The sequence below is a fragment of the Macrobrachium nipponense genome, chromosome 4 (assembly GCF_015104395.2).
Source record: "Macrobrachium nipponense isolate FS-2020 chromosome 4, ASM1510439v2, whole genome shotgun sequence".
Classification (NCBI taxonomy): domain Eukaryota; kingdom Metazoa; phylum Arthropoda; class Malacostraca; order Decapoda; family Palaemonidae; genus Macrobrachium; species Macrobrachium nipponense.
This window is the reverse complement of record NC_061100.1, coordinates 88179970-88204026: the sequence shown is the minus strand read 5'-3', so window position 1 is coordinate 88204026 and position 24057 is coordinate 88179970. Positions and strand designations below refer to the sequence as shown.

The 24057-nt window shown below is 41.3% G+C and overlaps 1 protein-coding gene across 1 annotated transcript in view; it reads left to right on the top strand.

Moving 5' to 3' along the window:
* LOC135210993 (pre-mRNA-splicing factor 38B-like) overlaps window positions 1–24057 on the top strand; it is a 261602-nt gene that overhangs the window by 85981 nt on the left and 151564 nt on the right. The window contains exon 3 of the mRNA XM_064244000.1: window positions 9279–9403. Coding sequence (XP_064100070.1) covers window positions 9279–9403 — 125 coding nt within the window. The remainder of the gene's footprint in view (window positions 1–9278; window positions 9404–24057) is intronic.

Below are 24057 nucleotides of genomic sequence, written 5' to 3'. Positions count from 1 at the left end.
CTGAAAGAAGTAGAAGCAATTCGGTCGTCCCTCCAGTCCTTGAAACGAGTTTTTTGGAACCCAAGCCGGGTGCCAGAGCAACTCTGATATTCCACAGCTCTCTCATATCTTAGGAAGTATCTTCTCTCGGTCCCTGTTCGAGTTTACGAGAAAGAGCCTATTATAACAACAGGCGTAGAATGTAACGATCCTCTAGAGGTTCGTTACAGGATTGCAAAAGTCCGTACGAATCGTCTCGATCGACGGCAGCAACTACTGACTTTCAAGTGGAATCTTTCTTTAGAAGTATGTTGAGAGTTGTGGAGACTTTAGGGACGTCCTTTCATTCATCTCTTTGATATGTTGAGGACGAAGAGGCTTCTTCTTCTCTGCTCCCTTATTCTCGATCCGGGATCGGTACCATTAAACGCCATCCTATGATATTGAACGGGGATGGATGTTTAGTCTCTTTTCCCCTTTTTCATTCACTTAGGAAATGTAATAAGAGGATTTATGACGTCACGGAGCGACAATGACGCTGATCGTCCCATGTTGGCCTTCAGGATCCTGGATTCACAGAGGTCACGTCCTTTCTAGTTCACTTTCCAAGGACCTTTTCCGAGAAATTCGGTCTACTCTAACTCGAAAGGTACCTATAACCTCTCCGCTCTGAGTCTGACTACATTCAGACTATCGAGATGTTGACAGGAATAAGATTACCGTCTTCCCTTTCCGTCTGAAGAATGGGATAAGCTGGCAGTCACAACTATTAAAGAATACGCAAATATGTTGTTGACGGCCTTTTTTTTTTTTAGGCTCAGAGATTTGCTTCTGTCAAACAACAAAGCCCCTTCACGATCTTTGAGTTCTGTGGAATCTCGAAACTCGCTCACCATCTACTTTTTGTCTCATCCTGTTTTTCTCGGAGTCAGACACTCGTGCGAGAATCAGGCGACATATATTCAGCCCTGAGTTTTCTTGTTGACGAAGTCGGTTGCGTTTATACACCCCCGATGATCGTGTAACATGAGACCAGGTTGGACTGTCAGGCATTCTTCCTTCGGGACTGAATCGCCTTTTTGCTCCTCGCTTTCTCCTGGCACCAGAAGCTTGAGTCAGGAGTTGCTCAGGAGTTAATTCGCTGACGACGTTTGGTTGCGTTGATACACCCCCCAAGGTTTGCTTAGATTGAATCGCCCAGGCAGTCCAGACCCAACCTCATCCTTCAGCGAAGAATAGTGCCCTTATGGTCTTCAGGGTTACAGCCTTGCTGTCTGATTCGTCGACTGGTCAACTGGTCGGTCACCTACTTTACTACAGCGGATGAATGTGCATGTCCAGATCGAAGCTTTCAATATGGAACTTAGACGTAGTCTGAAGTTCTTGATGTCAAAGCATTCGAACCTGTTAACTTCTTGCATGTGATCAGGAAGGCCTTCTTTTAACCACCCTAGATACGACAAAGAGGGTTATTGAGATTTTAAGCCATCGTCACAAGTTTTGGCTTTAGAGAACACAAGGCGGTGTGCCCTCTAAGCCTTCCGTTGTGGCCAAGAATGGAAACCGTTTTGTCCTTGGCCAGGAGCTTGGAAGCAAGGATGGCACAAGTTAGTGGGCAGGAGCCAGAGAGAGTCCTGTGCCCTGTCGGGTCTCTCAAGTTTTATCTACATAAAACTCAAGAAAGTCGAAGTCATTCGGGCAATCTGCAGTGTTCCGAAAAGACCAGACTTGCCCATATCGAAGAACACCTGGCTTTAGTGTTAAGGAGTTCTTTCAAAATGCTCCTTCATTGTTGCACAAAGATTTGAAATCTTTTGATCTGAATGCTCACGAGGTGAGGGCGCAGCCTCGAAGCATTTCAACAGAGCATGGCACTCAGCAAACATCCTGAGTACCATGTTTTAGCGAAGCAACTCTGTGTTCACTTCACACTCCCTGCGAGATGTGAAGATGGCATATGAGATCTGCTGCTCGCTAGGGCCATACGTGTCTGGAGACACAATCTTGGGGGCAAGAAGTACCACTCATCCTATCCTGTAGAAAATGGTTAGGAAAAGCTCTTAATTTAGTTGTTGAGTCGCCGACAACGGCGACTTCTTAACTCTTAAGCCTTAGTTAACACACCTTAACTTTGGCTAGGTTGGTCAGGTGGTGATATATATATATATAATATATTTTTTTTTTTTACTTCTTAGCCCTCATGGTATGGTCAATATGGTCTAGTCACGTCGTGGTCTCGCCCCTGTTGACAGATCATCTGGATGCACCAGCAATATAGGTCTCTACCTCGCTGGCAACTCTAGTAGCACAAGCAGGACTTACGTGGCAATAACCACGAAGCCAGCTATGCTAACAGGTGGAACCAAGATGTAAATCATCTGCATGCATTTGTTTTCCAAAATCCTTCTATTCTGTCCTTTCCCACCTCCAACGGTGGGATTCAGCTATATATATATCTGACAGGTAAGTTTCATGAACAAAATGATATTGTTATGATACAATAAAGTTTGTTCATACTTACCTGGCAGATATATATAATCAGTACCCACCCACCTCCCCTCAGGGGACAGTGGAAATAAAAATTATGAATAGAAAATGGGAATGGTTCCTGATACCCGCCTCCCAGCGGCGGGAATGGGTACTAACCACCTGGCCGACCACTGCGTGTGCCGGAAGTTTTTGAAATTCTGTCGGACTTCAGAAAATACAGCTATATATATATCTGCCAGGTAAGTATGAACAAACTTTATTGTATCATAACAATATCATATTTTTAAAATTTTGTCATCCAGTATTGATTGCTAACCACATTGAATTATCGTAAGATGAATTATCATACAGTGGTCCCCCAAATTCGTGGGGAATGTTTACCCGTTTAACCCACCCCCCCCCCCCCCCCCGCGTGTATTGTTAGAATACGTGAATAGTTGGAATCCCTATTAAAATGATGAAAACAGCCTATTTTGTTAGTTAAAACTTTTATTGAAAAAACCCAACTAAAAATTTTAAAATTTTTTACTTTGGTTTTTTTGATAGTTTTTATCACAAAAAGTGCATTTTATGATGAAATTGAAAAAAAAAAAGAAGGAATTTCTGGATATTTCACATAGAAAATTACCGCAAATAGGCGAATTTTCCGTGAATAATTGGGGAAAATGTTCTTGAGAGAAATCCGAGAATGTGTGAGTCTGAGAATACAAAGAACATGAATACGGGGTGTCCACTGTAACTTGAATATTGCCTGTATTCACGATCATGTCTTGAAGAATTTTTCTGAGTTGCTAATGTTGTTTGTCAAGATTATCAAGGGGAAACAGAGTCGGTCTAGCTTTTCTCCAAAAACTATGGCCTCTTCTGCTGCTGCTGCTGATGCTGCTGCTGCTTCTCTCTCTCTCTCTCTCTCTCTCTCTCTCTCTCTCTCCTCTCTCTCTCTCTCTCTCTCTCTCTCTCACGTTTGTGATAAATTATTCAGATATTCATATTCTTTGTTGAGGTTGGAAGTCCTTGCGATGCCCTTCCCTGGCCTACCCGACCAGACCTAAGCTAGGTTTTGGAAGGTAGGTCAGGCCGTCTTGCCCCTCCACCCTTTCAGCCCCATCCTTACCGCCTCCTGTCCAGGTGATTATGCTTGCTGGGAGAGTGGTCCAGGACAGAGAGTCCTCTTGTGTCATGTTTGTAGGGCCTAGACCTATCGTACCTGACCAGATCAGAAGATTCGATTTTGGAGGGTTTAGTTAGGTTCTATCCGTCCACTTCATGACATCCTTTGGAGGCCATGCTAGCCTACCTGACCGGATCTGTACCGATCTCGGAGGGTTAGGCTGGGTTCTTGCTGGGTGCATCCCCCTTTCATCCTTTCGCAGTTCTTCCAGTAATTCCTCATCAATTATTTTGTGTTTGTCTTGTTGTGTGTAGCCTGGGCCTTTGTCCTCTTTAGGATGTCAGTTGGCCTACCGTCTTCTGGTCCCTTTAGTGGTAGGCTAGTTACAGCTCCCGAGAGGTGGTGGGTCACTGATCGGTTGCTGTGGCCAGGCGATCACGACTCGTCCACTCTCCTCCAGACACGCCCCCCGCCCCCCCCCCACTGCCCCGGTCTCGTTCCGGCGCTGCCTAGCTAGCTCGCTGTTTAAGTAATCCTACCGATGAACGACCGCTAGAGCATATAGCTTACCCAGGGGGATTAGTCGGAGGAGATTGGTTGATTAGTATATTGTGTAATCTCTTTTAGTATGTCTCCGGGACTGTGAGTCCTCTGGCCAGGTGGGGTCTACCATCACACCAGCCAGCAGGCTATACGCCGGATTGTATGTGCCACTGCTCCACCGCTCAGTTGTCTATTCTCCTTTGTTGTCTCCGCCTCCCCACTCATGTGGGGGCGGAACTGGGTTTAGAGCTGCTTTTCTAATTACCTTAGATTTGCTTCTCTTCCCCGGTGCTATCAGACTCAGGCCTAGGTTTTACCTATTTTCCCTGTTCTGCTCGTATCAGCCCGTCTCCGCCGCCCCTTACTGTTATGATAACGGGATTATGGATTCCGGAGTAGGTGAAGCCTTTAAGAAATTATGTTAGAACATGTTTTATTAGCCTCTGTAGGTATGTCTCTGAATCCGTATTTGTTCCGATGTAGTATGGTCTACTATTTGTAAGTCAACTTATTTTACGTCGACTTACAAAAGTTTTTTTTTAAATTCGCGGAAAAATACTTATAGGCCTACCAGCCTAAAACTTTTGAATCATGCGCCTTGGGGGATGCTGGGAGTTCACGGATCAAGGTATTGTTTTGTTTACAATCGTTACGCAGGCGCGCAAGCGCGAATTTCTTTTTTGCCGCACTAAAAAGTATCTGTGACACATCTCGGAAATTAGTTCGTCACTTTGACATAATTTTTTTACCATTGTAAATTAGCCGTTACATGAAGTATTAGATATGAAAATGTGCGCATTTTTATGTAGAATACAACAATAAAATACTCATGATTGTAGCTTTTATCAGTTTTGAGATATTTTCATATAAATAACGATAATTGCCAAAATTTCAACCTTCGGTCAACTTTGACTCTACTGAAAAGGTCGAAAAACGCAATTGTAAGCTAAAACTCTTATATTTTAGTAATATTCAATCATTTACCTTAATTTTGCAACTAATTGAAAGTCTCTAGCACAATATTTCGATTTATGGTGAATTTATGAAAAAACTTTTTCCTTACGTCCGCGCGGTAACAAATCTCGAAAAAAATCATACATGCGATTGTGGTAATGTTTGCACCATTTTAAAATTTACCTTAATTTTGCAACTAATTGGAATTCTCTAGCACAATATTTAGATTTATGGTGAATTTATGAAAAAACTTTTTCCTTATGTCCGCGCGGTAACTCTTCCGAAAAAAATCATACATGCGATTGTGGTAATGTTTGCACCATTTTAAAATTAGCCGTTATATAAAGTTTTATATATGGAAATGTGCACAATTTCATGCACAATACAACTAAAAACAACCCATGGTTGTAGCTTTTATCAGTTTTGAGATATTTTCATATAAATAACGATAATTGCCAAAATTTCAACCTTCGGTCAACTTTGACTCTACCGAAATGGTCAAAAAACGCAATTGTAAGCTAAAACGCTTATATTCTAGTAATATTCAAGCATTTACCTTCATGTTGCAACAAATTGGAAGTCTCTAGCACAATATTTCGATTTATGGTGAATTTATGAAAAAAAAATAACATTTTCTTTACGTCCTCGCGGTAACTCTTCCGAAAAAATCATATGTGCGATTGTGGTAATGTTTGCACCATTTTAAATTAGTCGTTACATAAAGTTTTATATATGAATATGTGTGCAATTTCATGTAGAATACAACAAAAATAATTGAAGGTTGTAGCTTTTCTCATTTTTGAAATATTTGCATATAAATCACGATAAATAGAAAAAAAAACCATGTTCGGTCAACTTTGACTCTACCGAAATGGTCGAAAAACGCAATTGTAAGCTAAAACTCTTACAGTCTAGTAATATTCAGTCATTTATGTTCATCTTGAAATAAATTCGAAGTCTCTAGCAAAATATTTAGATTTATGGTGAATTTAAAAAAAAATCTTTCCTTCCCTCCGTGCGTGGATTCTCCTCCACAAATCTCCGAAATGCGTACGTCCCATTCTCGGAATATTTGCTCCGTTTCATATTAGGCATTTCATAGAGTTTTATATATGAAAATGTGCGCAATTTCATGTAGAATAAAACGAAAAATATTTGAAGGTTGTAGCTTTTCTTATTTCCGAAATAATTGCATATAAAAAATATATATATAAAATTCGACATTCGGTCAACTTTAACTCGTCAGATATGGTCGAAAAATGCAATTGTAAGCTAATACTCTTACATTATAGTAATATTCAATCATTTGTCTTCATTTTGAAAGAAATTGGAAGTCTCTAGGACAAAATTTAGATTTATGGTGAATTTTTGAAAAAAATATTTGTTTACGTCTGTGCGTTACGAATTCATGCATTATTTTGTGATAATATTTTCTCTGTGTTGCTTTTATCGTTTTACAATGTGTTATATACCAAAATGATTGCAAATTAGTGTACATTACAATGAAAAAAAAGTAACTTGTTACCTTTAACCGTTTTGTGCACAGCGCGATTTTAATACAATTATATATGAAATTTTGTTTTTGCGTTATCATATATTGCATTATTTATATATGATAATGATAATTTTTTTCATTTCTGATGGTTGCATACTAAACTTCAGGCAATGACAAAAAAAGGAGCCAAAAATGAACTCTTAATCTTGAAAACTAAGCGCGCTGTGATTTTTTGAAAAAAAAAATATTTTTTCCGCTTCCGCGCTCACTCTGAAACCCCTCCGGCATACGGGAGACAATTTTTTATTTACCGTTCCGTCGTAAGAGGGTTAATTATTTTCACAATATGAATTTCGAGGATCTTAAAAACTATACGGGTTGGAAATCCCCGACAATATTTAAATGCCACTATCTAAAGAATTTAGAGGCCCTTAAATTTTCTGCAGTGGCTGCAAGGAGCATTGTCTCCCCTGATACGGCCTAGTCTTATAACTCTATTTCCTATTCCTTTATTCTGCTATTAATTTTCTTTGATACTCACTCTTTCCTACCTGCCTCACTCGTAATCCCTACCTGTCTCCCTTAGGTTCCGGGCTGGTTTGCTTATCAACCCACTTCCGGACATGTACATAGTTTATATTTGTTGATTTTGTATTCCTTACCTGTTGTTTTTCCCAGGATAGTATGGATTTGGTCATATTTGATCCCCTTTTTTTACCATCGTAACTTACATTGGTTATTACAACTTAATTTTAAGAGAAAATTTTATTTTTATTTTTCCTTATGTATCTATTAAATTTTGTGTTTTACCAAGCTTGTATGACCAATTCTCTGATACTATTTCACCGGCCGACACAGGTCAAACTCAGAAAAGGGATTTTGACAAAGGAAAAATCTATTTCTGGGGAAAGACCTGTGTTGCCCGGTGAACCCATCCCTCTCTTCTCCTGATCCCCACCCTTTAGCTGGCCCAAGCTTGGGTGCGTAATTCAGGAATGAAGCCTTCGAACGGGAGTTGTATTAGTAGCGTGCGGAAGGTAGACGTAAAGTAGTCATTGTGGCACCTACTAGAGAGGAGCTTTGAGAGGAGTTTTCTAATTGGCATAATACCTGTGGTACTGGCTTCCACTCGCCCTTGTGTTTATACCGACACCCTATGGGTGAGCGAGCTGAAGGTAGTAACTTCAGCATTCCATTTAGCTTTTTCTCTGGTATATTTAGCATCTCCTTATACCTAGAAATGTGTGCTACAGGGACATTTCACCGGGCGACACAGGTCTTCCCCCAGAAATAGATTTTTCCTTTGTCAAAATCCCTTTTATGGTACATCTAGCATGTACATACTATGTTAATATTTTTAAATGATAGCAATAATAATGATAATAATAATTATACTATAACTTTAATTACAAAATTTAAGTATTTTAAAGAAATAACCTTTCCATTTCACTTATAAGTAAGAACAACTCTTCTCTCTCTCTCTCTCTCTCTCTCTCTCTCTCGTCTCTCTCTCTCTCTCTCTCTCTCTCTCTCTGAGAGAATTTTTACGGTACATCTACTATATCTATTCTATGTTTAATATATAATAATAATAATAATAATAATAATAATAATAATAATAATAATAAAACTGCAATAACAAAATGTGTATAAAGAATTCTTTCCCTCATTAATTAATTCCACAGAAGTTTCAAGTCCAGAGCTGTCAAATATGTCAAGTAATGTGACAGGAGGGAGATTGTTGCCAGATTAGCAATCAATGATTTTTGTGGAACTCTCTCTCTCTCTCTCTCTCTCTCTCTCTCTCTCTCTCTCTCTCTCTCTCTCTCTCTCTCTCTGCGCTTGTAATATTCACACACACTAGTTTTACAAACCATTTATTTTGTTTATTAAGGGTAATGTATTAAGCTAACTTTTAAAGGTAATTACAGTAACTTTAATTTAAAAGTTAGCTTAATACTTACAGAAAGACTCTCTCTCTCTCTCTCTCTCTCTCTCTCTCTCTATCCCTCATATAGCTTCTCTCTCTCTCTCTCTCTCTCATAGTTAGTGGTAGTGTAGGTAATTTTTAATTTATCTATTTTTACCTTTATCTTCTAGAACTGTAAATGCTTGTTATTAAACAGACACATAAATAAGAGTTGTATTAGTCTGAATAAAAAACACTGTTTGTTCATGAAAAGGAATTTCAGAAACAAAGAGAGAGACATAATAAAGAATTTCTTAAAAGTGGTTGAGAAGACTTTTAAAAATAGATTGGTTGGTTGGGAAGGGGAAAGAAGAGAGAACTATGTTGTATGTATGTAATCTTCGCACACCTATATTTTTACCAACCATTTATATTTTTTATGGGTAATGTATTAACCTAACTTTTAAATGAAATTACAATAACTTTCCTTCAAAAGTTAGCTTGATATTTAGGGAGCATGATTAGGGTCATATTTAGTGTTCAAACTCTAGAAGTAAGCATTTATTAGCATTTTTAGAGACCATGCCAAACTTACACAAAAATTCCCCTTACGCGAGGGGGTCTGGAACCTAACCTCAAGTTTGGCGTATTACTGTATGTTTAGTATGAAAATGGTTAGACTTCTGACAAAGTTTTGTTTTACTGTTGTAGCTTGTTGATTGTGTACCCTTAATACTGGGTTGTTTATTGTTATTAATAAATTTTAGAGTGTTTTAACCAACTGTTTATACTTACAGTGAATTTATATCAGCTGAAGACATACCATGAAGTCATTGATGAGATTTACTATAATGTGAGTCATTTGGAACCTTGGGAAAAAGGGAGTCGCAAAACTTCAGGGCAGACTGGCATGTGTGGTGGGGTAAGTGATGTTTTCTAAATTTTGTAGAAAATGACAGAAAGTTTAATTCAGCTAAATTTTATTGTTAGTATTGTTCCATAGCATTATAAGAGTAAACATCTTGAAATTCTTTTTTATTGTTCAACCAGTCCCTTGCAATGGTTTACCAAAATTATCCAAAATTAAGCTTTTGTATAATTTACTTACCCAGTAATTACATAGCCATAGTTTTCCACGTACAGCAGTCTAAATTTAAATTACGTGGGTAACGCTTTGATTGCTCAGTGTTGGTATACAGTGCTGCCCCCAAACAGCAGTACAGGCAGTCCCCGATTATTGGTGATCTGGTTTTATGGGGCTTGTCTAGCATAAAAAATCGTAATTTTCAGCTCCAAAATGCGCTGATTTTTGGTTATCAGCACCGACAAAAGAGTATTGGAACCAATACATATCTAACAGAGATGCCAAAATCACCAATTTTTAGTTGTCTGTGATTTTTGCTTATCATCAAGCTGATGTGATTTTTGCTTATCATCAAAATGGAACCCCACTGATAACCAGGAACTGCCTGTATTAGAAATGACTTAGCTAATCCTCTCATTTTGGTTTCTGCTGTGCTTGACTAAACTATGTGCATACAGCAGCTGGTTCTTATTTTCCGGTTATATTACCGGATTTCAATAGTATTACATAACCACCAGAAAGTGTATTTCATAGCCTTCGAGCAGGATTAGTCTTTTATTTTGTGTATTTGTTACTATTTTAATTCAGATTATCATAAAGCTGGCTACTTGCAGTCTCTGTGAATAGTTTTGTCTAAAAAATAATTTCCAGATGTTACACCATCCTCTTACTCCAAAGCTTTTGCATTTATGATATGCTAATCAGACTTAGGCTATGTGCAAGTTGCCAGTTAGTAATTGCCTTAAAAGTAGTTCTTGAATGTAATGCAATTCAATTAAGCTAAAGTCTTGCATTCATGATTTGTTCACTGGGCATAGGCCATTCACAAGCCACCAGTAAATAATTATCTTAAAGTAATTATTAAATCATAAAAGTAATTATTGAATGTTATACTATCGCTTTAGGCCAAAACTTTTGCTAATATGATTTACTTATCAGGTTTAGGCTATATGCAAGTCATTGGTTAATAAGTGCCTTAAAGTCGTTCTTGATGTTACATCATTCCTTTAGGCCAAACTTTTGCTTTTGGAATTTGTTTTACTGGCCATAGGCTATTTGCAAGGTGCAGATAAATAATTACCCTAAAGTAATTCTTGAATGTTACATTCTTTTAAGCCAAACGTTTACAATTAGTTTGAAACTTTTGTAATTTGTTTTGTTCACTGAGCTGGGATACTTGTCACTTTGCTTTGCAGGGAACTGGAAAGTGTAGGGTTTGGAATGTAGTAAGGTGAGAATGGTGTTAATGTTTGGCTGCGTTGGCCTTTAGGCAGAAATGTTCTCGTCAGTCGAGTACAGGCAGTCCCTGGTTATTGACAGACTTGGTTATTAGTGATTTGGTTTTATGGCGCTTGTCGAGCACCATAAAATCGGTGATATATGGCGCCATAATGGGCCGAGTTCCGGTTATCGGCGCTAATGAGTTATGGCGCCATAACATACCTAACAGAGGCACCATAAATCACAGAGTTTTGGTTAATAGCAGTTTCGGTTATCAGCACCCCTCCACCCTCCAAGAGTGGAACCTCCGCCAATAACCAGGGACTGCCTGTATCGACTACCAGTTCTTGGTTTGGCAGTACTTTGGAATGTTACAGAGCAGGTTCACATGGCCCCAGCACATGGAGGTATTTTCCTGGCGTCGTGTCACGCAGTCGTGAACATTCCACATCTTTAGCTCCTAGTTTTCAGTTTCCGTGGTGGTGCAGACTGGAGCGCAGGCCACTGGCCTCAATTAGTGGTGCTTGTAATCGGTTACTAGATTCGATTTCTTTGATTTATTCCTGAAAATTTTAGTCATGATTTTTTTTCAGTAATTGATAATTCGGACTCGGTTAATGGTGATCTGATTTTATGGCGCTTGTCTACCGCCATAAAATCGGCGATTTATAGCGCCATAATGGCCTGTGTTTCAGTTATCGGCACCAAAATGTGCTGATATAGAGTTATGGCACCATAACATATCTAACAAAGGCGCCATTAAGCAAAAATCAGCACCATAAGAGCCATAAATTACAAAGTTTTGGTTAATGGTGAATTTTTACTTATTGGCACCCCACCAAGAACAGAACCCGTACTGATAACCGGGAACTGTCTGTGTTTGTTTTCTCTTTTATCACTAATTAGAGAATAAAAGAAATTATCCTATAACATTTGAGTCTGATTTGCTTTGATACTTTAATGCTAAAACTAGTTTTTTATGTTTATCTATGAAGATAACATTTATGTTATCTTCAAATACATTCGTGACTGAATATATGAAATGCTAATATTATTCATACATTCTATGCCTAGATGCTAGAAATTGCTATGAAGATATAAAAAAAGTATGTAGTTGGTAACTGATTATTGGTCGATTATTTTTCATGAAAGTAAGAAATAATGAAATTACAAAAATCAGCGAGGCACCCACCACTGTCTCCACCCACCACCTTGCACACAAGAATGCCTGTCACCTACCTCCATCTGTCTCACACCCCCAGTGCCCAACACTGCCCAGCGCCAGCTCATGTCCACCTGGCGCCATTTTTCTCCTACTACTAGCCTTCATACCTTATTCATTTGTTCCTGCACCTGGCTCCTTCACTTCTTTCCCATGCCTTTGCCAGCCATATATTTCAGTTATCATGAATTTATCCTTGTAACAGTGTAGTGTTGTGCGGTGGAGGAGGTGGCTACTCATTCCTCAATGTTCCTAGACAAAGGTCACTGTCCTGCTCCCCCGCACCTGGTTAAGACATACCGAAGGTCCAAGGTAGGTTGGGGTTACATACAAGTAGTGGATACGTGGTCCCAGGTATCGACAGATAGCCACTGGAAAGTTGTCTTACAGGATGTGTGGTTGAGGAGGTGATATCTGGCCCTTCGAATGTCCTAGACCTAAAGTCACTGTCCTGCTCCTCCGCACCAGGGAGAAGACATACTGGCAATCGAAGGAAGTTTGAGGGTGTTGCCCCCGATAGTTCCCCTATTGGTTTAACCTGTAGCCTATCCCCAAGTGTTGGCAGACAGCCAGTGAAAAGGCATCTTGATGGATGTGTAGTGAGGCGGTGGCTATCTGGCCCCTCGGATATCTTAGACGTTATTTAGAGTCACTGTCCTGCTTTTCCGCACCAGTTAGAAAACATGTTGGTGGTCGAAGCGAGTCAGAGGGGGTTGCTCCCTATACTTGCCCCTCAGTCGAACTTGCTGTGCATCCACACCAGTTGAACACTGCTGGAAAGACATTTTAGTGAATTATGCTCAGATGTCGACAGATTTAGAACAGTTGTCTCCCAACAAGAATGCACCATGCTCTGAGCATTCGTCTTGGGACAGTCCAGAGTTGTCAGGCTCATTGGAGTTACCGCGAGGACGTAAAGAAAATGTTATTTTTTTTTCATAAATTCACCATAAATCGAAATATTGTGCTAGAGACTTCCAATTTGTTGCAAAATGAAGGTAAATGCTTGAATATTACTAGAATATAAGCGTTTTAGCTTACAATTGCGTTTTTTGACCATTTCGGTAGAGTCAAAGTTGACCGAAGGTTGAAATTTTGGCAATTATCGTTATTTATATGAAAATATCTCAAAACTGATAAAAGCTACAACCATGGGTTGTTTTTAGTTGTATTGTGCATGAAATTGTGCACATTTCCATATATAAAACTTTATATAACGGCTAATTTTAAAATGGTGCAAACATTACCACAATCGCATGTATGATTTTTTTCGGAAGAGTTACCGCGCGGACATAAGGAAAAAGTTTTTTCATAAATTCACCATAAATCTAAATATTGTGCTAGAGAATTCCAATTAGTTGCAAAATTAAGGTAAATTTTAAAATGGTGCAAACATTACCACAATCGCATGTATGATTTTTTTCGGAAGAGTTACCGCGCGGACGTAAGGAAAAAGTTTTTTCATAAATTCACCATAAATCGAAATATTGTGCTAGAGACTTCCAATTAGTTGCAAAATTAAGGTAAATGATTGAATATTACTAAAATATAAGAGTTTTAGCTTACAATTGCGTTTTTCGACCTTTTCAGTAGAGTCAAAGTTGACCGAAGTTGAAATTTTGGCAATTATCGTTATTTATATGAAAATATCTCAAAACTGATAAAAGCTACAATCATGAGTATTTTATTGTTGTATTCTACATAAAAATGCGCACATTTTCATATCTAATACTTCATGTAACGGCTAATTTACAATGGTAAAAAAATTATGTCAAAGTGACGAACTAATTTCCGAGATGTGTCACAGATACTTTTTAGTGCGGCAAAAAAGAAATTCGCGCTTGCGCGCCTGCGTAACGATTGTAAACAAAACAATACCTTGATCCGTGAACTCCCAGCATCCCCCAAGGCGCATGATTCAAAAGTTTTAGGCTGGTAGGCCTATAAGTATTTTTCCGCGAATTTAAAAAAAAACTTTTGTAAGTCGACGTAAAATAAGTTGACTTACAAATAGTAGACCATACTACATCGGAACAAATACGGATTCAGAGACATACCTACAGAGGCTAATAAAACATGTTCTAACATAATTTCTTAAAGGCTTCACCTACTCCGGAATCCATAATCCCGTTATCATAACAGTAAGGGGCGGCGGAGACGGGCTGATACGAGCAGAACAGGGAAAATAGGTAAAACCTAGGCCTGAGTCTGATAGCACCGGGGAAGAGAAGCAAATCTAAGGTAATTAGAAAAGCAGCTCTAAACCCAGTTCCGCCCCCACATGAGTGGGGAGGCGGAGACAACAAAGGAGAATAGACAACTGAGCGGTGGAGCAGTGGCACATACAATCCGGCGTATAGCCTGCTGGCTGGTGTGATGGTAGACCCCACCTGGCCAGAGGACTCACAGTCCCGGAGACATACTAAAAGAGATTACACAATATACTAATCAACCAATCTCCTCCGACTAATCCCCCTGGGTAAGCTATATGCTCTAGCGGTCGTTCATCGTAGATTAACTTAACAGCGAGCTAGCTAGGCAGCGCCGGAACGAGACCGGGGCAGTGGGGGGGGGGCGTGTCTGGAGGAGAGTGGACGAGTCGTGATCGCCTGGCCACAGCAACCGATCAGTGACCCACCACCTTCGGGAGCTGGTAACTAGCCTACCACTAAAGGGACAGAAGACGGTAGGCCAACTGACATCCTAAAGAGGACAAAGGCCCAGGCTACACACAACAAGACAAACACAAAATAATTGATGAGGAATTACTGGAAGAACTGCGAAAGGATGAAAGGGGGATGCACCCAGCAAGAACCCAGCCTAACCCTCCGAGATCGGTACAGATCCGGTCAGGTAGGCTAGCATGGCTCCAAAGGATGTCATGAAGTGGACGGATAGAACCTAACTAAACCCTCCAAAATCGAATCTTCTGATCTGGTCAGGTACGATAGGTCTAGGCCCTACAAACATGACACAAGAGGACTCTCTGTCCTGGACCACTCTCCCAGCAAGCATAATCACCTGGACAGGAGGCGGTAAGGATGGGGCTGAAAGGGTGGAGGGGCAAGACGGCCTGACCTACCTTCCAAAACCTAGCTTAGGTCTGGTCGGGTAGGCCAGGGAAGGGCATCGCAAGGACTTCCAACCTCAACAAAGAATATGAATATCTGAATAATTTATCACAAACGTGAGAGAGAGAGAGAGAGAGAGAGAGAGAGAGAGAGAGAGAGAGGAGAGAGAGAGCGAGAGGAGAGATAGAGAGAGAGAGAGAGAGAGAGAGAGAGAGAGAGAGAAGCAGCAGCAGCATCAGCAGCAGCAGCAGAAGAGGCCATAGTTTTTGGAGAAAAGCTAGACCGACTCTGTTTCCCCTTGATAATCTTGACAAACAACATTAGCAACTCAGAAAAATTCTTCAAGACATGATCGTGAATACAGGCAATATTCAAGTTACAGTGGACACCCCGTATTCATGTTCTTTGTATTCTCAGACTCACACATTCTCGGATTTCTCTCAAGAACATTTTCCCCAATTATTCACGGAAAATTCGCCTATTTGCGGTAATTTTCTATGTGAAATATCCAGAAATTCCTTCTTTTTTTTTTTCAATTTCATCATAAAATGCACTTTTTGTGATAAAACTATCAAAAAAACCAAGTATAAAAATTTTTAGTGGGTTTTTCATAAGTTTTAACTAACAAAATAGGCTGTTTTCATCATTTTAATAGGGATTCCAACTATTCACGTATTCTAACAATACACGCGGGGGGGGGGGGGGGGGGGGGGGGGGGGGGGGGGGGGGGGGGGGGGTGGTTCGGGTAAACATTCCCCACGAATTTGGGGGACCACTGTATGATAATTCATCTTACGATAATTCAATGTGGTTAGCAATCAATACTGGATGACAAAATTTTAAAAATATGATATTGTTATGATACAATAAAGTTTGTTCATACTTACCTGGCAGATATATATATAGCTGTATTTTCTGAAGTCCGACAGAATTTCAAAAACTTCCGGCACACGCAGTGGTCGGCCAGGTGGTTAGTACCCATTCCCGCCGCTGGGAGGCGGGTATCAGGAACCATTCCCATTTTCTATTCATAATTTTTATTTCCACTGTCCCCTGAGGGGAGGTGGGTGGGTACTTGATTATATATATCTGCCAGGTAAGTATGAACAAACTTTATTGTATCATAACAATATCATTTTGTTCATGAAACTTACCTGTCAGATATATATATAGCTGAATCCCACCGTTGGAGGTGGGAAGGGACAGAATAGAAGGATTTTGGAAAACAAATGCATGCAGATGATTTACATCTTGGTTCCACCTGTTAGCATAGCTGGCTTCGTGGTTATTGCCACGTAAGTCTGCTTGTGCTACTAGAGTTGCCAGCGAGGTAGAGACCTATATAGCTGGTGCACTCCAGATGATCTGTCAACAGGGGCGAGACCACGACGTGACTAGACCATATTGACCATACCATGAGGGCTAAGAAGTAAAAAAAAAAATATATATATAAATATATATATCACCACCTGACCAACCTAGCCAAAGTTAAGGTGTGTTAACTAAGGCTTAAGAGTTAAGAAGTCGCCGTTGTCGGCGACTCAACAACTAAATTAAGAGCTTTTCCTAACCATTTTCTACAGGATAGGATGAGTGGTACTTCTTGCCCCCAAGATTGTGTCTCCAGACACGTATGGCCCTAGCGAGCAGCAGATCTCATATGCCATCTTCACATCTCGCAGGGAGTGTGAAGTGAACACAGAGTTGCTTCGCTAAAACATGGTACTCAGGATGTTGCTGAGTGCCATGCTCTGTTGAAATGCTTCCGAGGCTGCGCCCTCACCTCGTGAGCATTCAGATCAAAAGATTTCAAATCTTTGTGCAAACACAATGAAGGAGCATTTTTGAAAGAACTCCTTAACACTAAAGCCAGGGTGTTCTTCGATATGGGCAAGTCTGGTCTTTTTCGGAACACTGCAGATTGCCCGAATGACTTCGACTTTCTTGAGTTTTATGTAGATAAAACTTGAGAGACCCGACAGGGCACAGGACTCTCTCTGGCTCCTGCCCACTAACTTGTGCCATCCTTGCTTCCAAGCTCCTGGCACATGCTCGAGGGATAGAAGAGAAGTACGAATCTGTCAAATCAATATTAAAGCCAAGCTGAAAAATCTTCCTTAAGGCAGATTTGGTTGTAGTAATGGTACTAGCAGCTAGACCTTTCTCGAACAGGGTTCTAAAGAACAAAATTGCCAGATTCGTATTCATCTTTTGGGCATGTGATTCTTTTAGAACGATGGCCAATTTCTTTACTGCAGAATCATACTGTCTGAGTGTTGACTCTCTTTTATCCGATTCTATGAACAGGATGTTTAGTGGATCGATACTAGCATCCTTCTAAGCCGCAAACTTCATGAAGTCCATAAAGTTAGGTCATTTAGAATTCTTGAGGAAGTCGACACAGTCCGAGTTTGTACTACCTGAGTCAGTTCTGGACAGGGAATCCGTCTGGGGCGGAGATTCAGCTCTAGTAGAAGAGGAAACCAATTGCTCTTCGGCCAGTTGGGTGCAACCAATGCCACCTGTCCTGTGAAGGATCTGAGTTTGTGCAGGACTTTTATCAGGAGGTTTACTGGTGGAAATAGGTAAATTTTCTGCCAACTGTTCCAATCTATGGACATCGCATCTGTGGCGTGAGCTAGAGGGTCCAGGTTGGGAGCCACATAACATGGGAGTTTGTGATTGGACTCCGTGGCGAACAGGGCTACCTAAAGGCCCGGGATTTGATTGCAAATCCAACGGAACGACTTCATGTCCAAGGACCACTATGACTCCAGCGGAGTTGTCCTGGATAGTGAGTCTGCGATGATATTCCTTACTCCTGCCAGGTGAGTAGCTGACAGGTGCCAATTATTTTTTGTCGCTAACGAAAAAATCGCAATCATTACATGATTTACTTTGCTCGACCTGGAGCCTCCTCTGTTTATACAATGAACTATCACTGCACTGTCCGAGACTAATCTTACAGACTGTTTTTGACTGGAGCCAGACGTTTTAAGGTCAGAAAAATGGCCATTGCTTCTAGGACATTGATGTGGAACTGGCGGAATGTATTCGACCACGTTCCTTGAACCTTCTTGTACTGGGAGTAGCTCCCCAACCGCTCAGAGAGGCGTCCGTGTGGACTATCAGAGACGGTTGGGGAAATTGCAGTGGCACTGACTTGGAGAGACTCCCGGGTTCCGTCCACGGACGGAGCCTTTTCTTCAATATCGGCGGAATCAGAGAGATCTTGTCTCTGAATTTGTTGTTGGCTCTCTTCCGCCAGACTCGATTGATATCCTTCAGCCTGGCTTTCAACAGGATGTATGTTATTGAGGCAAACTGAAGCGAACCTAGAATTCTCTCTTGGGTACAACGAGAAGCCTTTTTGTTCCTGAGGAACTGTCTCGTAGCCTTCACTATCTTTCTGCACTTCTCTAATGGGAGAGATAGCTTGTGTGAGTTTAGGTCCCATTGGATTCCCAACCATTGAAAGCGGGACGTCGGGATGAGGTGAGACTTTTCTTTGTTTATCTGGAAACCCAGATACTCTAGGAATTCTATTACTTTGGCTATTGCTTTGCGACAGTACTCGTCGTTGGTTGCCCAAATGAGCCAGTCGTCTAGGTAAGCTACTAACATTACCCCTTGAGCTCTTAGTTCCTGTACTACTGTCTCTCCTAATTTGGTGAATATTCTGGGCGCTTTGTTGAGCCCGAATGGCATGACTCTGAATGAGTAAACTTGTTTTCCTAGCTTGAAGCCTAGGTATGGAGAGAAGTTTCTTGCTATCGGAACATGATAGTATAGAGGTGGTGACGACCCCACAGGGAAGTAAGGTCCGCACCTGCGAGATGGTCAGCATGCGGAACTTGTCGCATTGAATGTATGAGTTGAGACGGGACAGGTCCAAAATCACTCTTCGTTTGTCTGAGTCCTTCTTTGGCACACTGAACAAAAGTCCTTGGAATTTCAGGCGATTGACTTTCTTTATTGCCTTCTTTTGGAGGAGATCTTTGCCATAGTCGAGTAGGTCTGTTGTTGGAGCCTGGTGTAAACTGACTGGTGGAGGAGGCCCTTTCTCCCATTTCCACCCCAGACCTTTTGATACTATGCTATGGGCTCATGAACTGAAGGTCCAATGGTCCCGAAAGAGATACAGTCTCCCGCCCACCTGCAGGGTCTCACTGGTTGGTTGTGGTCTTACCTCCTCTGCCTCCCCTGAAGCCTCTGCCTCTAGAGCCAGCTCTCTGCCGGAAGGCACCTCTGGCTCTGTTACTCCCTGCATGTTTATTGTAGCCGCAAAATGCTCCTTGCGACTCAAAAGAGGTGTTGAAGGCTGGGGAGGCTACTAAGGCTGTTGAAGTCGAAGGTTGCTGAGTCGGTGGACTCTGCACCAGGACAAACTGCTGCTGTGGCTGAGCCTTGGATGTTGAAGGCTTGCCGATCTGGGAGACGGACCGCCTGGACAACCGTCTGAGGATGAGAGGACTGGTAAGGCTGGAATTTCCTCGGCCTCTTCCTAGGTTTGGATTGTGGTCCGGCTATTCGTTCATATGTTAAAAATAAATGGCAAGCACGTTGGTCATCTCCCTATCTGACCAACAATAAAAAGTACAAGAAGATCCGACAAAGTATTGAACATTGGCCCTCTGGTTTCCAACAAAATCGTAGGGTAGAAACTGTATTATGTCGTCTAAGAATTGGCCATACTCGATTGACCCACCGATTCCTGTTGGAGGGGGTACCTGCACCAGTCTGTATGCAGTGTGACTCTCCTCTTACTGTGGAACACATTATATGCCATTGCCATAAGTATTCTGCGGCACGACAGAGACATGGGTTAGTGGGCAGGGATATAGTAGAACTGCTTGGTCCGGATGTAGCTGTTAATAGAATTGTTGGATTCCTTAGAGACATTAATCTTTTTAATGAAATTTAATATTGACCGCCCAGTACGTTGCAAAGTGTAGTGTATACACTAAAGTTGTTTATATAAGCATACTTATATGAATATGAGTATGTGTATGGTACATGTATATATAAGTTTTTTACTCTTGTTTGCATTCACGAAATGCGAAGTTATAATTTTTATTGACGGATATCCGTTTTTATCATAATTTTAAAATCGCCTGTATTTATTTAGTTTATAAAATCATCAACAAATATTCATGTCAAACCAGTTTCATTAAAGCGCTGAATAATCCCTATGGATTCCAGTGCTTGGCTTCAAGCCTAAACTTCATATTCCATTCCATTCCATTCCATTGTGGTCCGGGGGTCTCAAACTTCCTTTTGAAAGGAAGTCCCCAACGGACACGAAGGTTCTGGTTAGCTCTAGCTGCCTCGCTGAGGACGTTGTTAACCGCGTCCTCAGGGAAGAGGTTGGCGCCCCAGATCGAAGCCTTTATGAGCCTGTTTGGTTCGTGCCTTATGGAAGCATTCACGAAGACATGCTTCCTGCAGGCTCGCCTAGCCACTATAAAGTCATACAGGTCCAACTGGAAGGCCTGTAATAGTGACTGTGTGGACTCGAAATAGAGACTCATCCGCGAACGTCGTAGTGATCAACTCCGCCGAGGTGACTGAGTTAATCGACCTACTCAGTCTGCATCTTGCCTTGAATTCCGCTTTGACCAAGGGGTCTGGAATTCTAGGTAAACATTCAGTGAACAGGGTGGAGGCACACTCTGGGTCGAGCCTGCCCACCGTGAACGTTGCCAGAGCGTCAGTCCAAAACTCTATACCGCCGGGGAAGAGCAAGGAGGTAGCCTCTGTCTCTTTTAATTGAGGTAAAGGTTTGTCCTCTATCGCGGCTTGTAGAGTCAATTCCGCCACCTTCGAAGTGCAAGGAGTTGGAACTCCATGTGGGGCCACAAACATCGTGAAGCATCCTTTATGGGGCATCAACTTTGTGTTGACGCAGTCCCATTCTGTAAGGGTGCGGACCCATGCAGACTGGGCTTGGTCCCTAGGGTAGATGACTGTCTCCTTCGGGACTTTGTCTACCCTGACTAGCGCATCTTCGGCTAGTCTAGCGTAGCCCGGAAAGGGAAATTGAAGGCCCACCGGGAAGAAGTCAAAGTCTTCTACCGACCGGGTTCCGCAACCTTCAATTGTCAGTTTTCCGTCCGAGAATGGGGCGTGCAGAGCTAACCGCCACGGGTTGCTGTTCTCGAATGGCGGCAGCTTTGATATGTCCAGTACTGTCACGGACTGTGGCGTGGTCCCGGACTGGAGGATTCCGGACACTAATTCCTCCTGGGGTTGGAGCCTCTGGGTCAGAGATAAGATTGATTGACCCAAGGTCTCTAGGCCTGAGGCAAGTCGAGTGGACACCGACTCGAGTTTGGTGTCCACTACCTCGCTCATCTTCATCATCAGAAGATTTGCAAAGGCCTCCTGGTCAAAGCCTGACTCCTTCGGCTTGGGTTTGGAGGACCTGACTCTCGACCCCTTGGGTGGGGGAGAAGCCTTGGAAGAGGAAGTCGACGGCATGGGGGCCGAAGATGACCTTACAGAGTCTGCTGGAGCAGGCTTGGATCCCTTTGGAAGGGATCTTGTCTTCCAAGCCTTCACCTTAGGGATGACTGAGGCCGATCTATCCAAGTGGGGGCGGACTTGGTAGGAAAGCCCTGGAAAGAAGGGGAAGAAGAAGGAGTGGGGCTAAAAGGGAGACTACCTTCCTCACTTACCTCCCTACCTACCTCCTGATCCTCGGTGGCCATCAGTTCGCGGTGGAGGCTGATGGCCGCGACCTCCTCTGTGACCATGTCACATAAGCCCTCTTGGTCCTCCGGGAGGGGTTGTCTCTCCAGACGGATGCCCTCGATGATACATAGCAAACAGTGCAAGGGTCCGGATGCCAGACCAGATAATCGTCCAACGGGATGGCGCAGTTGGCATGAGATCGTCAGACCTCATGCCCGTACGGCTTAATCAAGGTAGCCAAGCATCCTGCCACCTGGCAGCGGACCATCTGTAAGTTGAAAAGTCAAATGAGTATCATTACGTAGAGGCGCCGGAACCACACACACACATATCACACACATATTTATCAATTGAATAAATATGGTGGGGTGGGGGAGGGTAGTGTCCCCAGACTGCAGAATTCTAGTGTAGGCAATCCCTAGAGTGTTCCTGCCATCCATTGGCGATCTTTTAAACATTTAAGTAAAAAAAAAAAAAGGGGTGGGAGAGGATTTAGTTGCCTCTTTTCAATAACTCGGGTTTGATTTCACTGAACATGTAAATAAAGCTCATGGTAAGAGTTTCCAGATAACTGCTATTGACCCTGAAGTCAAAAAGAAGGGAAAAATATTCTCTACACTCTGGGAACCTATTTGTAAGACATAACATTCTTTCAATTTCATTTTTGTGATGGCTCATCTTTGCTGGTAATTTCCTTCATGAATTCGACAATAGAAAATATTTTGAAAATTGGGTGGAAAAAAAAATTGCTTCTTCTCATGACATTTCTTTCCTTATGATGTAAAAAAAATAATTATAATATATGAATAATTTAGCCTAAAGTGAAAGCTTACAATGACAAAAGAATTCAATTTCCAATATATCAAATGTTCCCTACCAGTATCATTCTTAGGCAACTGGAGGAGTCACAGTCTTAGATTTTATTTTTTAGACTGTAATTTAGAGATGGTTAATGTATATATAATAGCTGCTTGGTGACCTAAGTTATTTTCGTTCCCGCGTTTTGTTTGGTAGACCTGAGTCAAGGGTCAGCGAAATCAATTTCCCATGATGGAAATTCACTTTTGGGTTGATAGCTCCATGACTGCATATTGTCCCAGCACCAGGCATAATAGCCTAATTCCATATCCATCTGTCATACCAGTTTATACTTTACCATGATTAGATCCCCATTAATCTGACCAGCAGCATTAAGCAAAGAAATCCCTCTGTTTTAGAACTACACCTCCTTTGAACAAACATTTAGTTTTCTGTTGACTTCCATTGCAAAATTCAGTTATTTGAGTGTTGGCAACTATAAAGAGGTTGAGAGGCCTTTTACCAATTTCATTGCGTAACCTGATTTATAGTCCTTCTCTAACCATTTTAATGCACTCATAGTTGACGGAGACTGCAACAACAACTTTCCGTTAGTGTTAGGGATGTGCCCAAGTATCGGTATTGGTATCTGTGGTATCAGCTGTTTTTGTGGTATCGGTGAATTTCTGGCCAATACTTTTGTCATTCTTATAGGAATTTAAAATCCTTCTAGGCTTTCTTAAAATGTAGTATATCTAGCCAATATATAAATTAAAACTGAATAAAATTGTGGTAAATGTTTCTAGCCAATATATAAATTAAAACTGAATAAAATTGTGGTAAATGTTTCTAGCCAATATATAAATTAAAACTGAATAAAAGTATATACGTATTAGTGATTTCAGATTCCTCATCCCCCATGAATACGAGTAAGCACTACGTACCTAAATTGTTAAGAGTCTTCTAATGGTAACCATAATATAAGCCAAACTATATCCAGGTAATAGAGGGATTAACTACTTAATAGCTATACTTGATATTCTTTTTCAGTAAAATTTATATAACCTTTCAACTTTTGAACCTTTAATATACAATAACCAGAGAACAAGAATGATTTTAGTAACTATATATTCCCTTAAATAACAGTAATATGGAGGTAACAGGTATCGGTATTGGTATCGGCTTTTAAAAGTTGATGTAGGTATCGGTATCGGCCAAAAATTTTGTATTGGTGCACCTCTAGTTACTGTCCTGCACCTCTGCAAGTAGCTGTTATGTCTTTTGTTTTGTATTCATCAATTAATCACTTTTTACGTGCATCTTGTACCCCCTTACTAATGCCTAGCTGATTCTACTCTGCTCATCCACATGGTTCCCATTTCAGTATTCTTGCGGCTTTGGTGATGCCATCAGTGTAGGTTTTGACCTTTTTCCATGACTGAGGAAGAAAGAAATTAATGAATTAGCATTGTAACATTTTCTTACAA